Source organism: Cherax quadricarinatus, chromosome 54 (assembly GCF_038502225.1).
Source record: "Cherax quadricarinatus isolate ZL_2023a chromosome 54, ASM3850222v1, whole genome shotgun sequence".
Classification (NCBI taxonomy): Eukaryota; Metazoa; Arthropoda; class Malacostraca; order Decapoda; family Parastacidae; genus Cherax; species Cherax quadricarinatus.
The window spans coordinates 10,945,535-10,960,084 of record NC_091345.1 but is presented as its reverse complement, the minus strand read 5'-3'; the positions used below and the strand labels follow the sequence as shown (position 1 = coordinate 10,960,084).

General features: G+C 38.5%; 1 protein-coding gene across 2 annotated transcripts in view; it reads right to left on the bottom strand.

Annotated features, from left to right (window-relative positions):
- LOC128699098 (G-protein coupled receptor 143) overlaps positions 1 to 14,550 on the bottom strand; it is a 48,754-nt gene that overhangs the window by 30,782 nt on the left and 3,422 nt on the right. For both annotated transcript variants that reach the window (XM_070096580.1, XM_070096579.1), the window contains 3 exons: positions 12,094 to 12,311; positions 10,624 to 10,738; positions 7,707 to 7,804 (listed from right to left, as the gene is read on the bottom strand). In XM_070096580.1, the coding sequence (XP_069952681.1) occupies positions 7,707 to 7,804; positions 10,624 to 10,738; positions 12,094 to 12,240 (360 nt within the window). In that variant the 5' untranslated portion in view covers positions 12,241 to 12,311. The remainder of the gene's footprint in view (positions 1 to 7,706; positions 7,805 to 10,623; positions 10,739 to 12,093; positions 12,312 to 14,550) is intronic.

Genomic DNA, 14,550 nt, shown 5'->3' with positions numbered 1-14,550 from the left:
TGGTACCTCGTAAGACGTATATATATGACCTCGACAGTCAAAGGATTAAAGTACCATTATTAGCTATTCTTTTCTTTCAACACACCGGCCGTATCCCACCGAGGTGGGGTGGCCCAAAAGGAAAAACAAAAGTTTCTCCTTTTACATTTAGCAATAGTATATACAGGAGAAGAAGTTACTAGCCCCTTGCTCCCGGCATTTTAGTCGCCTCTTACAACACACATAGCTTATGGAGGAAGAATTCTGTTCCACTTCCCCATGGAGATAAGAGGAAATAAACAAGAATAAGAACTAGAAAGAAAATAGAAGAAAACCCAGAGGGGTGTGTATATATGTGCTTGTACATGTATGTGTAGTGTGACCTAAGTGTAAGTAGAATTAGCAAGACGTACCTGAAGTCTTGCATGTTCATGAGACAGAAAAAAGGACACCAGCAATCCTACCATCATGTAAAACAATTACAGGCTTTCGTTTTACACTCACTTGATTAGATCAGGTGATAGAGTGGGAGAGGCACTGTCAAGAAATTTTAATGAAAATAAGAAAAAATTTTGGAGTGAGTTAAACAAGTTAAGAAAGACTAGGGAAAGTATGGATTTGTCAGTTAAAAACAGAGTAGGGGAGTTAGTAGATGGGAAGAGGGAGGTATTAGGTAGATGGCGAGAATATTTTGAGGAACTTTTAAATGTTAAGGAAGAAAGAGAGGCAGTAATTTCATGCACTGGTCAGGGAGGTATACCATCTTTTAGGAGTGAAGAAGAGCAGAATGTAAGTGTGGGGGAGGTACATGAGGCATTACGTAGAATGAAAGGGGGTAAAGCAGCTGGAACTGATGGGATCATGACAGAAATGTTAAAAGCAAGGGGGGATATAGTGTTGGAGTGGTTGGTACTTTTGTTTAATAAATGTATGAAAGAGGGGAAGGTACCTAGGGATTGGCAGAGAGCATGTATAGTCCCTTTATATAAAGGGAAAGGGGACAAAAGAGACTGTAAAAATTATAGAGGAATAAGTTTACTGAGTATACCAGGAAAAGTGTATGGTAGGGTTATAATTGAAAGAATTAGAGGTAAGACAGAATGTAGGATTGCGGATGAGCAAGGAGGTTTCAGAGTGGGTAGGGGATGTGTAGATCAAGTGTTTACATTGAAGCATATATGTGAACAGTATTTAGATAAAGGTAGGGAAGTTTTTATTGCATTTATGGATTTAGAAAAGGCATATGATAGAGTGGATAGAGGAGAAATGTGGCAGATGTTGCAAGTATATGGAATAGGTGGTAAGTTATTAAATGCTGTAAAGAGTTTTTATGAGGATAATGAGGCTCAGGTTAGGGTGTGTAGAAGAGAGGGAGACTACTTCCCGGTAGAAGTAGATCTTAGACAGGGATGTGTAATGTCACCATGGTTGTTTAATATATTTATAGATGGGGTTGTAAAGGAAGTAAAGGCTAGGGTGTTTGGGAGAGGGGTGGGATTAAATTTTGGGGAATCAAATTCAAAATGGGAATTGACACAGTTACTTTTTGCTGATGATACTGTGCTTATGGGAGATTCTAAAGAAAAATTGCAAAGGTTAGTGGATGAGTTTGGGAATGTGTGTAAAGGTAGAAAGTTGAAAGTGAACATAGAAAAGAGTAAGGTGATGAGGGTATCAAATGATTTAGATAAAGAAAAATTGGATATCAAATTGGGGAGGAGGAGTATGGAAGAAGTGAATGTTTTCGGATACTTGGGAGTTGACGTGTCGGCGGATGGATTTATGAAGGATGAGGTTAATCATAGAATTGATGAGGGAAAAAAGGTTAGTGGTGCGTTGAGGTATATGTGGAGTCAAAAAAAGTTATCTATGGAGGCAAAGAAGGGAATGTATGAAAGTATAGTGGTACCGACACTCTTATATGGGTGTGAAGCTTGGGTGGTAAATGCAGCAGCGAGGAGATGGTTGGAGGCAGTGGAGATATCCTGTCTAAGGGCAATGTGTGGTGTAAATATTATGCAGAAAATTCAGAGTGTGGAAATTAGGAGAAGATGTGGAGTAATAAAAGTATTAGTCAGAGGGCAGAAGAGGGGTTGTTGAGGTGGTTTGGTCATTTAGAGAGAATGGATCAAAGTAGAATGACATGGAAAGCATATAAATCTATAGGGGAAGGAAGGCGGGGTAGGGGTCGTCCTCGAAAGGGTTGGAGGGGGTAAAGGAGGTTTTGTGGGCGAGGGGCTTGGACGTTCAGCAAGCGTGCATGAGCGTGTTAGATAGGAGTGAATGGAGACGAATGGTACTTGGGACCTGACAATCTGTTGGAGTGTGAGCAGGGTAATATTTAGTGAAGGGATTCAGGGAAACCGGTTATTTTCATATAGTCGGACTTGAGTCCTGGAAATGGGAAGTACAATGCCTGCACTTTAAAGGAGGGGTTTGGGATATTGGCAGTTTGGAGGGATATGTTGTGTATCTTTATATGTGTATGCTTCTAAACTGTTGTATTCTGAGCACCTCTGCAAAAACAGTGATAATGTGTGAGTGTGGTGAAAGTGTTGAATGATGATGAAAGTATTTTCTTTTTGGGGATTTTCTTTGTTTTTTGGGTCACCCTGCCTTGGTGGGAGACGGCCGACTTGTTGGAAAAAAAAAAAAAAAAATTAAATAAGGCCAACAGTCAACATTAAACTGGCATGTACAGTACATTAGAGACAAAGAATAAACTCTGAACAGACATAAATATTGATGGACTGTATTTCAATACATACAGCAGTCAAAGAACTGCAGGAGTGAAAAACAGCAAGAATACCAAGATGGAAGTAGCCAACAGTTGGAATGTGAATGTTGGAAAATATGAGAGAGTGTTGAAGTATGTGTGCGAGTATTGGAGGATGTGGGTGAGTGTTGGAGGATGTGGGTGAGTGATGAAGAATATGGGTGTGTTGAAAAATGTGGGCGAGTGTTGGAGGACGTGGGTGTGTTGAAAAATGTGGGTGAGTGTTGGAGGATGTGGGTGAGTGTTGGAGGATGTGGGCAAGTGTTAGAGGATAAGAATTTATGGCAGATGCGAGTGCTGGAAGATGCTAGCATGTACAGTAGGGCCCTGCTTTATGGTATTCTGCTAATACAGACATTTTGAATTTTGACCAAAACTCTCACTACAGCTCCCCCACCGGGTTTAATACAGTCACTGCATGCCACCTGGTTTGTTTACATCCTCTGTGAGTACATCTTTCCATTATGTTTGCAAACTTTCCAAAATTTCAAGTGTTGTAAAGTTATTGTGTATTTTATATGTGCTCTAATAATTATACTTATGTGTACCTGTACCTAAATAAACTTACACACTGTGCTGGCATGCAGGTACACATTAAAATCACTAAGAGTGTCCCTCTAGTCTTGACAATATAGTAGTAATAATAATAATAATAATAATAATAATAATAATAATAATAATAATAATAATAATAATAATAATAATAATAATAATAATAATCTTTCTTCTTCCTTCAAAAAACTGGCCGTACCCCACTGAAGCAGGGTGGCCCAAAAGGAAAAACGAAAGTTTCTCCTTTTAAATTTAGTAATATATACAGGAGAATGGGTTACCAGTCCCTTGCTTCCAGTATTTTAGTCGCCTCTTACGACATGCTTGTACATGCAAGTTTTATTTTTCTTTTAGTAGGCTATACGGGAAAAGGGGTTACTAGCCCATTGCTCCCGGCATTTTAGTTGACTTTTACAATACACACAGCTTACGGAGGAAAGATTTTTATTCCACTTCCCCATGGATATGATAGGAAAAGTAATAAGAACAAGAACTATCAAGATAAAATTGGATATCACATTGGAGGGAGGAAGTATGGAAGAAGAAGTGAATGTTTTCAGATATTAGGGAATTGAATTGTCAGTGGATGGGTTTATGAAGGATGAGGTTAACCATAGAATTGATGAAGGAAAAAAAGGTGAGTGGTGCATTGAGGTATCTGTGAAGACAAAGAACGGTATCCATGGAGGTAAAGAAGGGAATGTATGAGAGTATAGTGGTACCAACACTCTTATACAGGTGTGAAGCATGGGTTGTAAATGCTGCAGTGAAAAGGTGGCTGGAGGCAATGGAGATGTCCTAAGCGCAATGTGTGGTGTAAACATTATGCAGAGAATCTGTAGTGTTGAAATTAGGAGAAGGTATGAAGTTACTAAAAGTATGAGTCAGAGGCTGAAGAGGGGCTGTTGAAGCGATTTGGTTATTTAGAGAGAATGGAACAAAGTAGAAATGACTTGGAGAGCATATATGTAAATCTGTTGGGGAAGGAAGGCAGGGTAGGGGTCATCCCCAAAAAGGTTGGAGGGATGGGGTAAAGGAGGTTTTGTGGGCAAGGGGATTGGAGTTCCAGCAAGTGTGCATGAGCATGTTAGATAGGAGTGAATGGAGATGAATGGTTTTTGGGACCTGACAAGCTGTTGGAGTGAGAGCAGGGTAATATTTTATGAAAGGATTCAGGGAAACTGGTTAGCCAGATTTGAGTCCTGGAAATGGGAAGTACAATGCCTGCTCTTTAAAGGAGAGGTTTGAGATATTGGCAGTTTGGAGGGACATCTAAGCTGTCGCATTTGAGCATCTCTGCAAAGACAGTGATTGTGTATGAGTGATGGCGTAAGTGTTGAATGATTACGAAAGTTTTTTTTTTCTTTTTGGGTCACACTGCCTCGGTGGGTAATGGCCGACATGTTAAAAAAAAGAAAACATGCAAGTGTAGTGTGACCTAAGTGCAAGTAGAAGTAGCAAGATGTATCTGAAATCTTGCATGTTTATGAGACAGAAAAAAAAGACACCAGCAATCACTACACTTGCATGTTCCTTTTTTTTTTTTTAACAAGTCGGCCGTTTCCCACCGAGGCAGGGTGACCCAAAAAGAAAGAAAAAATTTTTCATCATCATTCAACACTTTCACCATCACTCATACACAATCACTGTCTTTGCAGAGGCGCTCAGTTATGACAGCTTAGATGTCCCTCCAAATTGCCAATATCCCAAACTCCTCCTTTAAAGTGCAGGCATTGTACTTTCCGTTTCCAGGACTCAATTCCAGCTAACCGGTTTCCCTGAATCCCTTCACAAAATATTGCCCTGCTCACACTTCGACAGCTCGTCAGGTCCCAAAAACTATTTGTCTCCATTCACTCCTAACATGCTCATGCACGCTTGCTGGAAGTCCAAGCCCCTTGCCCACAAAACCTTCTTTACCCCCTCCCTCCAACTTTTTCAGGGATGATCCCTACTTCGCCTTCCTTCCCCTACAGATTTATATGCTTTCCAAGTCATTCTACTTTGTTCCATTCTCTTTAAATGAGCAAACCACCTCACTCGACAGCCCCTCTTCAGCCCTCTGACTAATACTTTTAGTAACTCTGCACCTCCTCCTAATTTCCACAATACGAATTCTCTGCATAATATTTACACCGTACATTGCCCTTAGAAACGACATCTCCACTGTTTCCAGCTGCCTTCTCACTGCAGAATTTACAACCCATGCTTCATGCTTATATGAGTGTTGGTACCACTATGCTCTCATACATACTCTTCTTTGCCTCCATGGATAATGTTCTTTGTCTCCATAGATACCTCAATGCACCACTCACCTTTTTTGTCTTCATCAGTTCTATGGTTAACCTTATCCTTCATAAATCAGTCCGCTGAAAAGTCAATTCGAGTAAATGCTAGGTTGTTGGGGAGAGGGGTGGGATTAAATTATGGGGAATCAAATACAAAATGGGAGTTGACACAGTTACTTTTTGTTGATGATACCATGCTTTTGGGGAATTCTAAAGAAAAGTTGCAAAGGTTAGTGGACGAGTTTGGGAGGGTGTGTAAAGGTAGATGCTTCAAAGTGAACATAGTTATGAGTAAGGTGGTGAGGGTATCAAACAATTTAAATAAAGAAAAATTGGATATAACGCTTGAGGGAGTATGGAAGAAATGAATGTTCTCATATATTGGAAATACCTAATTAAATAATAAATAAAAACAAATTACCTATTTACATCTCTGATACATTCTACCCTTTAAGACTACGCCTATGTGAATTAGTGGCTTTCGTGAAAATCTTGCCTAAACATTCCGTTTACCTGAAAAAAATAAAAAAAAATGTTATCAAATATTTAAGCAACTAGTACAGTAAACTCTCTTACCATGCAACCTCAAAAAGTCCAACCAAAAAATTTGATGATAATGTACAGCTAACATGTGGAATACTACTACTACAACTACTACTACTACTAATAATAATAATCCTATGTAGTAGGCTGGTAGACAGCAACCACCCAGGGAGGTACTACCGTCCTGCCAAGCTAGTGTAAAACGGAAGCCTGTAACTGTTTTACATGATGGTAGGATTGCTGGCGTCTTTTTTCTGTCTCAAACATGCAAGGTTTCGGGTAAATCTTGCTACTTTTACTTACACTTAGGTCACATTACATATGCATGTACAAACATATATATACTGTATACATATTCCTCTGAGTTTTCTTCTATTTTCTTACTAGTTCTCATTCTTGTTTATTTCCTCTTATCTCCATGGGGAAGTGGAACAGAATTCTTCCTCCACAAGCCATGCGTGTCATAAGAGATGACTAAAATGCTGGGAGCAAGCGGCTAGTAACTCCTTCCCCTGTATATATTACTAAATTTAAAAGGAGAAACTTTCATTTTTCCTTTTGGGCCACCCTGCTTCGGTGGAATGTGGCCGGCTTGTTGAAAAAATAAAAATCTATTTCTACAAGTACATGCACAACGTATTCAAACCTAGCTGACATACTATACAGAAGCCCCTTGTTATGCAGAGCATTTCTGGCAAATTAGGTTAATTTTGTCCCTAGGATGCAACCCACACTAGTTGGCTAACACCCAGTACCTGTTTACTACTAGGTGAACAGGGGCAGCAGATGTCTTAAGGAAAAAATCCTAATGTTTCCACCTGTATCAGGGATCAAACCACGGACCTCAATATGTGAATTGAGTGTGCTTCCAACCAAGCTAAGGGACATTTTGATACAACTTGTACAACATACCATAGCATTAAATTACAAGCAAAGTGAGAGTAATTTACACATAGTATACAACTCCTTCCCTACCAGTGACAATCTATGCCACCTACAGTTGTATTCTGAAGCACAGTGTGTTTCCCTCACTCTGTGTTCAATTAATGAGGTATTTTGGACAGTTTCATCACTCCATTTGGTCTCTGCAAATTAACTTGGTACCCAAGAGGAATACTATATTAGTGATGATGAAGGTGCTAAGAAGAAGAATCAGCAGGAATTTATGGTAATGCTGAAGACAGTGGAAGTGTAAGATGTAATGGAAACTATCCACAAGTTTTAGTGTAGATGAATAAGTCCTTCATACAATTAGAAACAATGAAAAAAATAGAAGCTCATGCACTGTAATACAGATAGTCACTTTCTTAGATAAAGTCAATAAAATCACTACAGCTAAATCAGATGAAAAAGTTATATGTGGATTGAGGGAAAAGGTACAAGTGGATTGAGGGGGAAAAAACAAACCCAGGGGCTCAACCTATTATTCAGATAATAATGCACAAGCCCAACTGTACTACAAAACAGTACAAAAAATCAGATTTAAAAATAAAACTGTGGCAAGTCAAGAGTGATTAGCTTGTAAAGATTAACTACAGTATGTGTAAAAGCAAAATTGTTGCACTTACTGAAGTTATTATGCACACACACTGTCCAAGGGGACTGTCATCAGGGTCCGAGCCAAAAGTATCATCAGCAAGCCAAGAAGCTGACCGGATGAGGATGCCTACAGAAGACAAAAGTAATACATGTATAAAACTTGGGGGGAGAGAAAAAAAAAAAAAAAAAAAAGAATATCACAATTCTTGCCACAGCCACTTCAACCTTCAAGGATCAAAACATTTAATCAGGTTTTTTTTTTTTTCACAGGGTTTGACAAGGTTAGGTTAAGGATCCCTAGCTTTATTGACAAGCTATTTACAGGTTAAGGATTCCTAACTTTATTGACAAGCTAAGAGCTGTTACCTACATCAGCTCATTTGAAAGCATTTTTATTGTTATGAGACATACAAGTGGGGAACGGTGAAGTTGGAGCAACCTGTGGGCCAGCATTTTCATCTGATCAACTGACTTTATCCCGTTGACATCATAATGCTGTACGAATGTGTTCCATACTCAAGTCATCCTGGGGATAAATGATCTCAGATTAAGTGATGTTCTGGAGAAGGGTACAGCCAGAGTGAAGTTGCTGCTTTCTGCCCGTCTTGTGGTATAGAAGCTTGCTTTACGCTGTCCTCAAAGTGGATCCAAGTGTGGTACTTTGACAAAATTGGCCTTGTACATAACAGTAAGGCCACCCACATCCCTCCTGTGTTGAAGGCGCTGCTGAAATGACAGATCTATCCAGGATTAGTCCAGGTGAGAGATGAGACATCTTCCTCTGTTATCTACTCTGTCAAGCAGTCACAGATGAGGGGAGGGGGGGCAGGCAAACCAAGAAAGTGGAGCATACTCAAGGTGTGAGCGTACTTGTACCTTGTACAGAATCTTGCAACCCCTACTGTTGAGCAGATGCGAGATATGGCAAAGTGCTGTAAGCTTCCTGGCCGACTTGTTTGCAAGATTTACAATGTGGTTCTTCATGGTCAGTTTGGAGTCAAATTTCACCCCAAGGATAACAACTTCTTCCTCAGGTGCCAACCTGAATTTTTTCAATTATCTCCAAATTCATTTATGACATTTCTCTTTGCAAGTGCTTTAATAAATTTAAAATATTTTGCCATTACTGAACAAAGATTTGACAGATGCATTTGCTGTACCCATTCTTTGCCATCATAATAATGCTGGGTAGTAAGCAAAGTATCATCTAGTGATTACAGACAAAATACAGAATGCCAGTTAATTATCAATGGAACTTCTACACAAGTTTTCATCAATGAATTCCTTCGGTAGTTTTGAGTACTAAACATTAAAAACAATAAAAACTGAAAACCAGTCATAATTTGATGTCAATAAATCATAAAACGTGAATATCACTGGCACATTTACATCAGTTGCCAAGTGATATTTTTTCAACTTCAACAAACCATAAAATCCTTAGTTTTATCAGATTTCACTCATTTTAGTCTTATTTGATACATAAAAAATGCCCTCTTTCAATCTTTAATGATTTTTTTAAATCTTTCCACACACACACAGGAAATTTAATTTCAAGGTATGCTATGGTTAAATCAATCTCCCCAGCAGACTGTAACAATAACAAAGAATTCCGGAAACAATGGACTTTGGCTATTAAATCCAAAATCAATTTACCCAGCAGACTTCAACAATAATGGACTTTGTCTGCATAATGGATTCTGTCCATTAAATCAAGGTTTTAATGTATTCTCTCTTCTTTTTTATCAAACCGGCCACATCCCACCGAGGCAGGGTGACCTAAAAAGAAAAACGAAAGTTTCTCTTTTTAAATTTAGTAATGAATAAACAAGGGGTTACTAGCCCTTGCTCCCATCATGCTAGTCGCCTCTTACGACACACATGGCTTTACTGTATTCATTATATTTGAAATGTGTAACTGTTTCTGGACCTTCCATGCTGCAGTAATTCATAACGCTCCATTGCTAGGAATGTGCATATTTCTGTGAATTATGAATAAATTCTATTGATAACTGAAAACATAAGTAATTTACAAGAATTAAAATTTGGACAGAAGACACTGATAAGGAAGAAGGTGAGGAGATATTGGGAAGGATGAAGATGTTTCAAATGAGCTACTAATGGGGCTTGAGGAAGACCAAGCCACATTATCAAGAGGGTGAAATGAGACCTGCCTGTTCTGAATTAGCTGTCTTTACAGAAAGTTATTGAAACTGATCATGCATTTAGCTGTACACATGTTCAAGGAGCTGAGAGCCCTTCTGCAATAGTACAAGGAGCCACAGTACATAAGGATATAAGAATTAAAACTTTACGAGCATGCACATAATTTTTCTCTTCAAAATCAATGGAAGAGCCCATACACCAGCAGCTACCTAACAAGCACCTACCTACCTTGTTTTCGTCCTTAGATATACAGGTGGATGTTTTTCTCTATGACCCTCAACAACTTACACAGTGCTAAACACCTGGAGTACTACCCCATCTTAGTCATCAAAGTGGCAGTCCTACTGCACTCCCAACACCTTTACCTTATGCCTTTGAAGAGTTTCACTACTCTCGGAGCCCGGCCATAGGCCAGGCTCGTCTGGTGCTTGCTGCTGAAGGTCTGCTGCCCCAAAATTTCATTGTCATAACATCATACAGAATTTGGAAAGCTAATCTGTGTTCAAAATTACTGGTTCACTGTATAAACATACAGAAATATTATACCTGCAGGAACTATCTTTTATGTAAGAAAATTATCAGCCACAAAATTTCATGATGCATTTTTCTTCTGGAAACATTCCTATTCATTGGTTCAATAAACTCCATTGAATGCACTGTTGCTATTGTTCTAGGATCTTGGAAATTACTTCAGAGGAGGAGCAAGGTTTGCTTGTACAATATATTACAAATTATTGCCTCATTTATTGAGGCTTTCATATCAGTTCTTAAAGGAAAACTTACTAAAGGATGCCATTAAATCAGCCATAGCTAGCCATCTGATGATGAGACGACCTCGAGTCCTGAAGAATCTACGACCTCCATTGAGAGCTCCAGTGCCTGGTGTCTGTGGTAGCACCTTGGAGATGCAAGGAATGGGTAAGCCTGTTGTACACATTAAAATTTGACTAGTAAAGTGATGTATCATTAAGCTCATATGACTTAGGCTTTTACATAAATTGCAAAACTATTATTCCTTTAAAATTGTTTGAGGTACAGCATTTAAAACTAAGAGAAACTAAAATTTCACACTCATGAATTTAACACTTCTGAAGAAAGAATAATAATGTGGGAATAAACTGATGACTCACTGGATATTGGGCAAGCATGCTATCTGTGTGTTACTGATTTTCAAAATTTTGAGGATTGCGATGGACCCCAGTGTTGACCACACGTGTTAATTCATATATGTATACTGTACCTATATTCTTGTTCACATAATTTTAAATTTCCCATTATCTTGAATGCAATAATATAAAGAGGAATTGCATGGTCTTTCACCACATGAAGTGAATTGGAAATTTGCCTTCACAATTCCTTCCTCTTTATATTACAGGTCAGCCATCACTAATCTGGCATCATTGGAACCTGTAGTGTGCCGGATTAGTGAGTTTGCCAGATCACAGAGTGGTTAGGTTAGAATACACTTAATTAACCTATCAGTAGAGACTCTTTCTGCTACAACTTCCTCATTTTCATCACTGCTTTCTCCTCCTCTGGCTTGCTGCTGTGAATTTACTAATGGAACCGGATAACTGATTGCGGGATTAGTGATGACCATCCTGATGATACTGCAAATTTCTGTTTCCACTTATACTAATATAGGTACACCAACAAATATTTTAAGTAGTGTAAAATATGATCTGTGACAACACTGGCCTATCACAATCATGTAGGCTCTACGAGTTCTGGGTTTCATTTCCTTCAACGCGTGGCACATGTCCAGCAATTTGGCAATTTGTTCCCCACACAATTCCTCCCTCTTCAATATACTGTATATACAAAAATACGGTATGTAATAAGAGACAAGCCTTATTTTTTTAGTTAATATGATTTGTTTCGTATTAGAACAGAGTAGTATATCACAACGAAGAAAAAAATTCCAAATGCGCTAACTGAAATATGATAATATTTTGAGTCTATTTCTGATATTAAAAAGGCTGGACTTAATCAACTTTAATATTTCTCTCATTCTGGATAGCATAGTAATAAATGTCTCTTCAACTCCAGTAAAATACATAGAAAGAGACTGACAGACAAGGTTATCAAATATATCTTATTCAAGTAACACTCATAAAATGCACATTCTTCTCTCACTCATGAAGTTTCATAGTTTTGAATCATAGATGACACGTGCAAGTATGCTGCAAACATTAAACAGCATTATCAATCTATTATTATCAATAAAACTGCAAAATAGAAAGGATTATTTACCTGATAGATTGCACCAGCTATGCCAAGTACTGATGCAATAATGGAGACAAGATTATATGGCACTGACTGGAAATCAGCAAGAAAATCTTTGCTGAATGCATTTTTGGTAGACAGACAACAAAGTGATTCAATTGTTGGACTAGCCATGGCTGGGAGTTGTGCTATTTGATATCCAGAAAGGCTATTCTTGTTTCTGTATAGTCCGCTGCATCACTTCCCTAGAACAGAAACCAAAATATATGATTTTAAAAAGCACAGCTGTGACTGATCACTGATTCTATTTCCAAATTAGGTCCTATTGGCTCTAGTCATTAACTGAATGTGTGATTATATGGAGCATAGACCGGTCTTCAGCTACTGAGACCTCAAGAAGCTATACATGGGTTTCCCATACCTGATTTGGTACACCAGCATACTGTCAGTGACTATCAAATCCATTTTAAAGCTTTACAATACTGTACCAAGGAAAGTGAAGCATAGCCATTAAAAGCAAACAAATTCATTTTATTTACTTCTCCAAAATTGTATTATACAAACTGCTTGGTGCCTGATATTATTAAATATGTTTGCTGAAAATATCTAGCCTAGACAGGACTCGCAGCAATGGTTTTAAGTTAGAAAAATTCAGATTCAGGAAGGATATAGGAAAGTACTGGTTTGGTAATAGAGTTGTGGATGAGTGGAACAAACTCCCAAGTACAGTTATAGAGGCCAGAACGTTGTGTAGCTTTAAAAATAGGTTGGATATATACATGAGTGGGTGTGGGTGGGTGAGAGTTGGACCTGATTAGCTTGTGCTACCAGGACGGTTGCCGTGTTCCTCCCTTAAGTCAATGTGACCTGACCTGACTAGGTTGGGTGCATTGGCTTAAGCCGGTAGGAGACTTGGACCTGCCTCGCATGGGTCAGTAGGCCTGCTGCAGTGTTCCTTCGTTCTTATGTTCTTATGTTCTAAAAGCAATTTATCAAGTTGCTAGTGTAATGTCATGATTAATACAAACTCTCAACAGAGGGATAGAGGTTGATCCATAATCAAGAGATGTGCTCCTTTATTTCCATAAAACTGAAGTACATACAGTGGTACCTGGAGTTTCGAACAGCTCTCAACTCGAACTCTTATATAAGTGTATTTTTGCAAGTGCTTGTGTAAGTGTATTTTTGGGGGTCTAAAATGGACTAATCTAATTTACATTATTCCTCATGGGAACAAATTCGTTCAGTAATGGCACTCAAACAGCCTTCTGGAACGAATTAAGTTCGTAACTCGAGGTACTACTGTACTGTGGTAAAGTAGCATAACAAATCAATAAAAAAAACATATAATTACCTCTAAATCTTTACTGCCATGATACCTGATTTGACACAGTTTCAGGATAAAAAAAAAATCAAGCCTGTATCATATTTTTGGAGTTCTGCCCAAACTCTGTAAATTATACTTCACTATGATATTGTGGATGCACTTCACTGAAAACTTGCCTGCTTTACTATAAACATTCCTCACAACTGGATGTCGATTTATGCAAAACCATTTAAGTATATTTTGAAATTACAGTACAATACTGCAATCTTGTATGGAACCACTGACATTACAAACATATGGAACAACAATATTCTTAACAGTAAGTCAACATCACTGAACTTTAGCAACAGTTCATGTCATTCGCAATGGATTCACTGGCTTTCTTAGTCTCCGTGCAAGCTTACAATGCCTGTGTCATTATCTCTGGCACATGACCAAAGCTGAGCATGACTTGCAGGTATTCAAGCTATAAAGCTACCTGCTACTTTCCAATTCGTGATGTTTCATGATGTTACCTCTTTAGCACGATGATGAAATAAGACAGTTGGAAAATATATGTTTGTTTGAAAAATACATGGCAATGATATGACAGATAATAAGAGATATGAGTACCCTTTGCTTTTATAAGACATAGAACTGAAAAATGCTGAACACATTTTGGCAACTTCTTTGTCATAGTACCAGGTCCTAATAACAGCAGCAATTAGTTTCTTCACAGTCTTGAACAGTCCTGTTTCGTGATCCCAAAGATTCTAAATTGGGTTGTGGTCTGGGGAGTTTCCAGGGCAACTGAGAATGCTTAGCCCACTCTTTTTGAAGAATGTCAGCATTTTTTTTAGAAGTGTGGCATGGAGCAAATCCTGCTGCAAATGCATTCTCCATCAGGAAAGGCTCTATCCACAATGGGAAGCAAATAATTTGCCAGGATTGCCTTAAATTTGTCACTGTTCACTGCTCCCTCAACAATATCAAGCCATCTAGTGCCTTTAACAGTAAAACTCCCCAAAACACCTTAGGTGGGTGTTCTGGCGCTTGTTGAATGTATCCATGCTGAAGAGGTTTGGCTTTGCTCCATCTCACTACCTCTGATCTGTACCCATGTACTTCAAAATGTGCCACAGCTGAAAATATAACTTTTCTCCATTTTTTTGTCATCC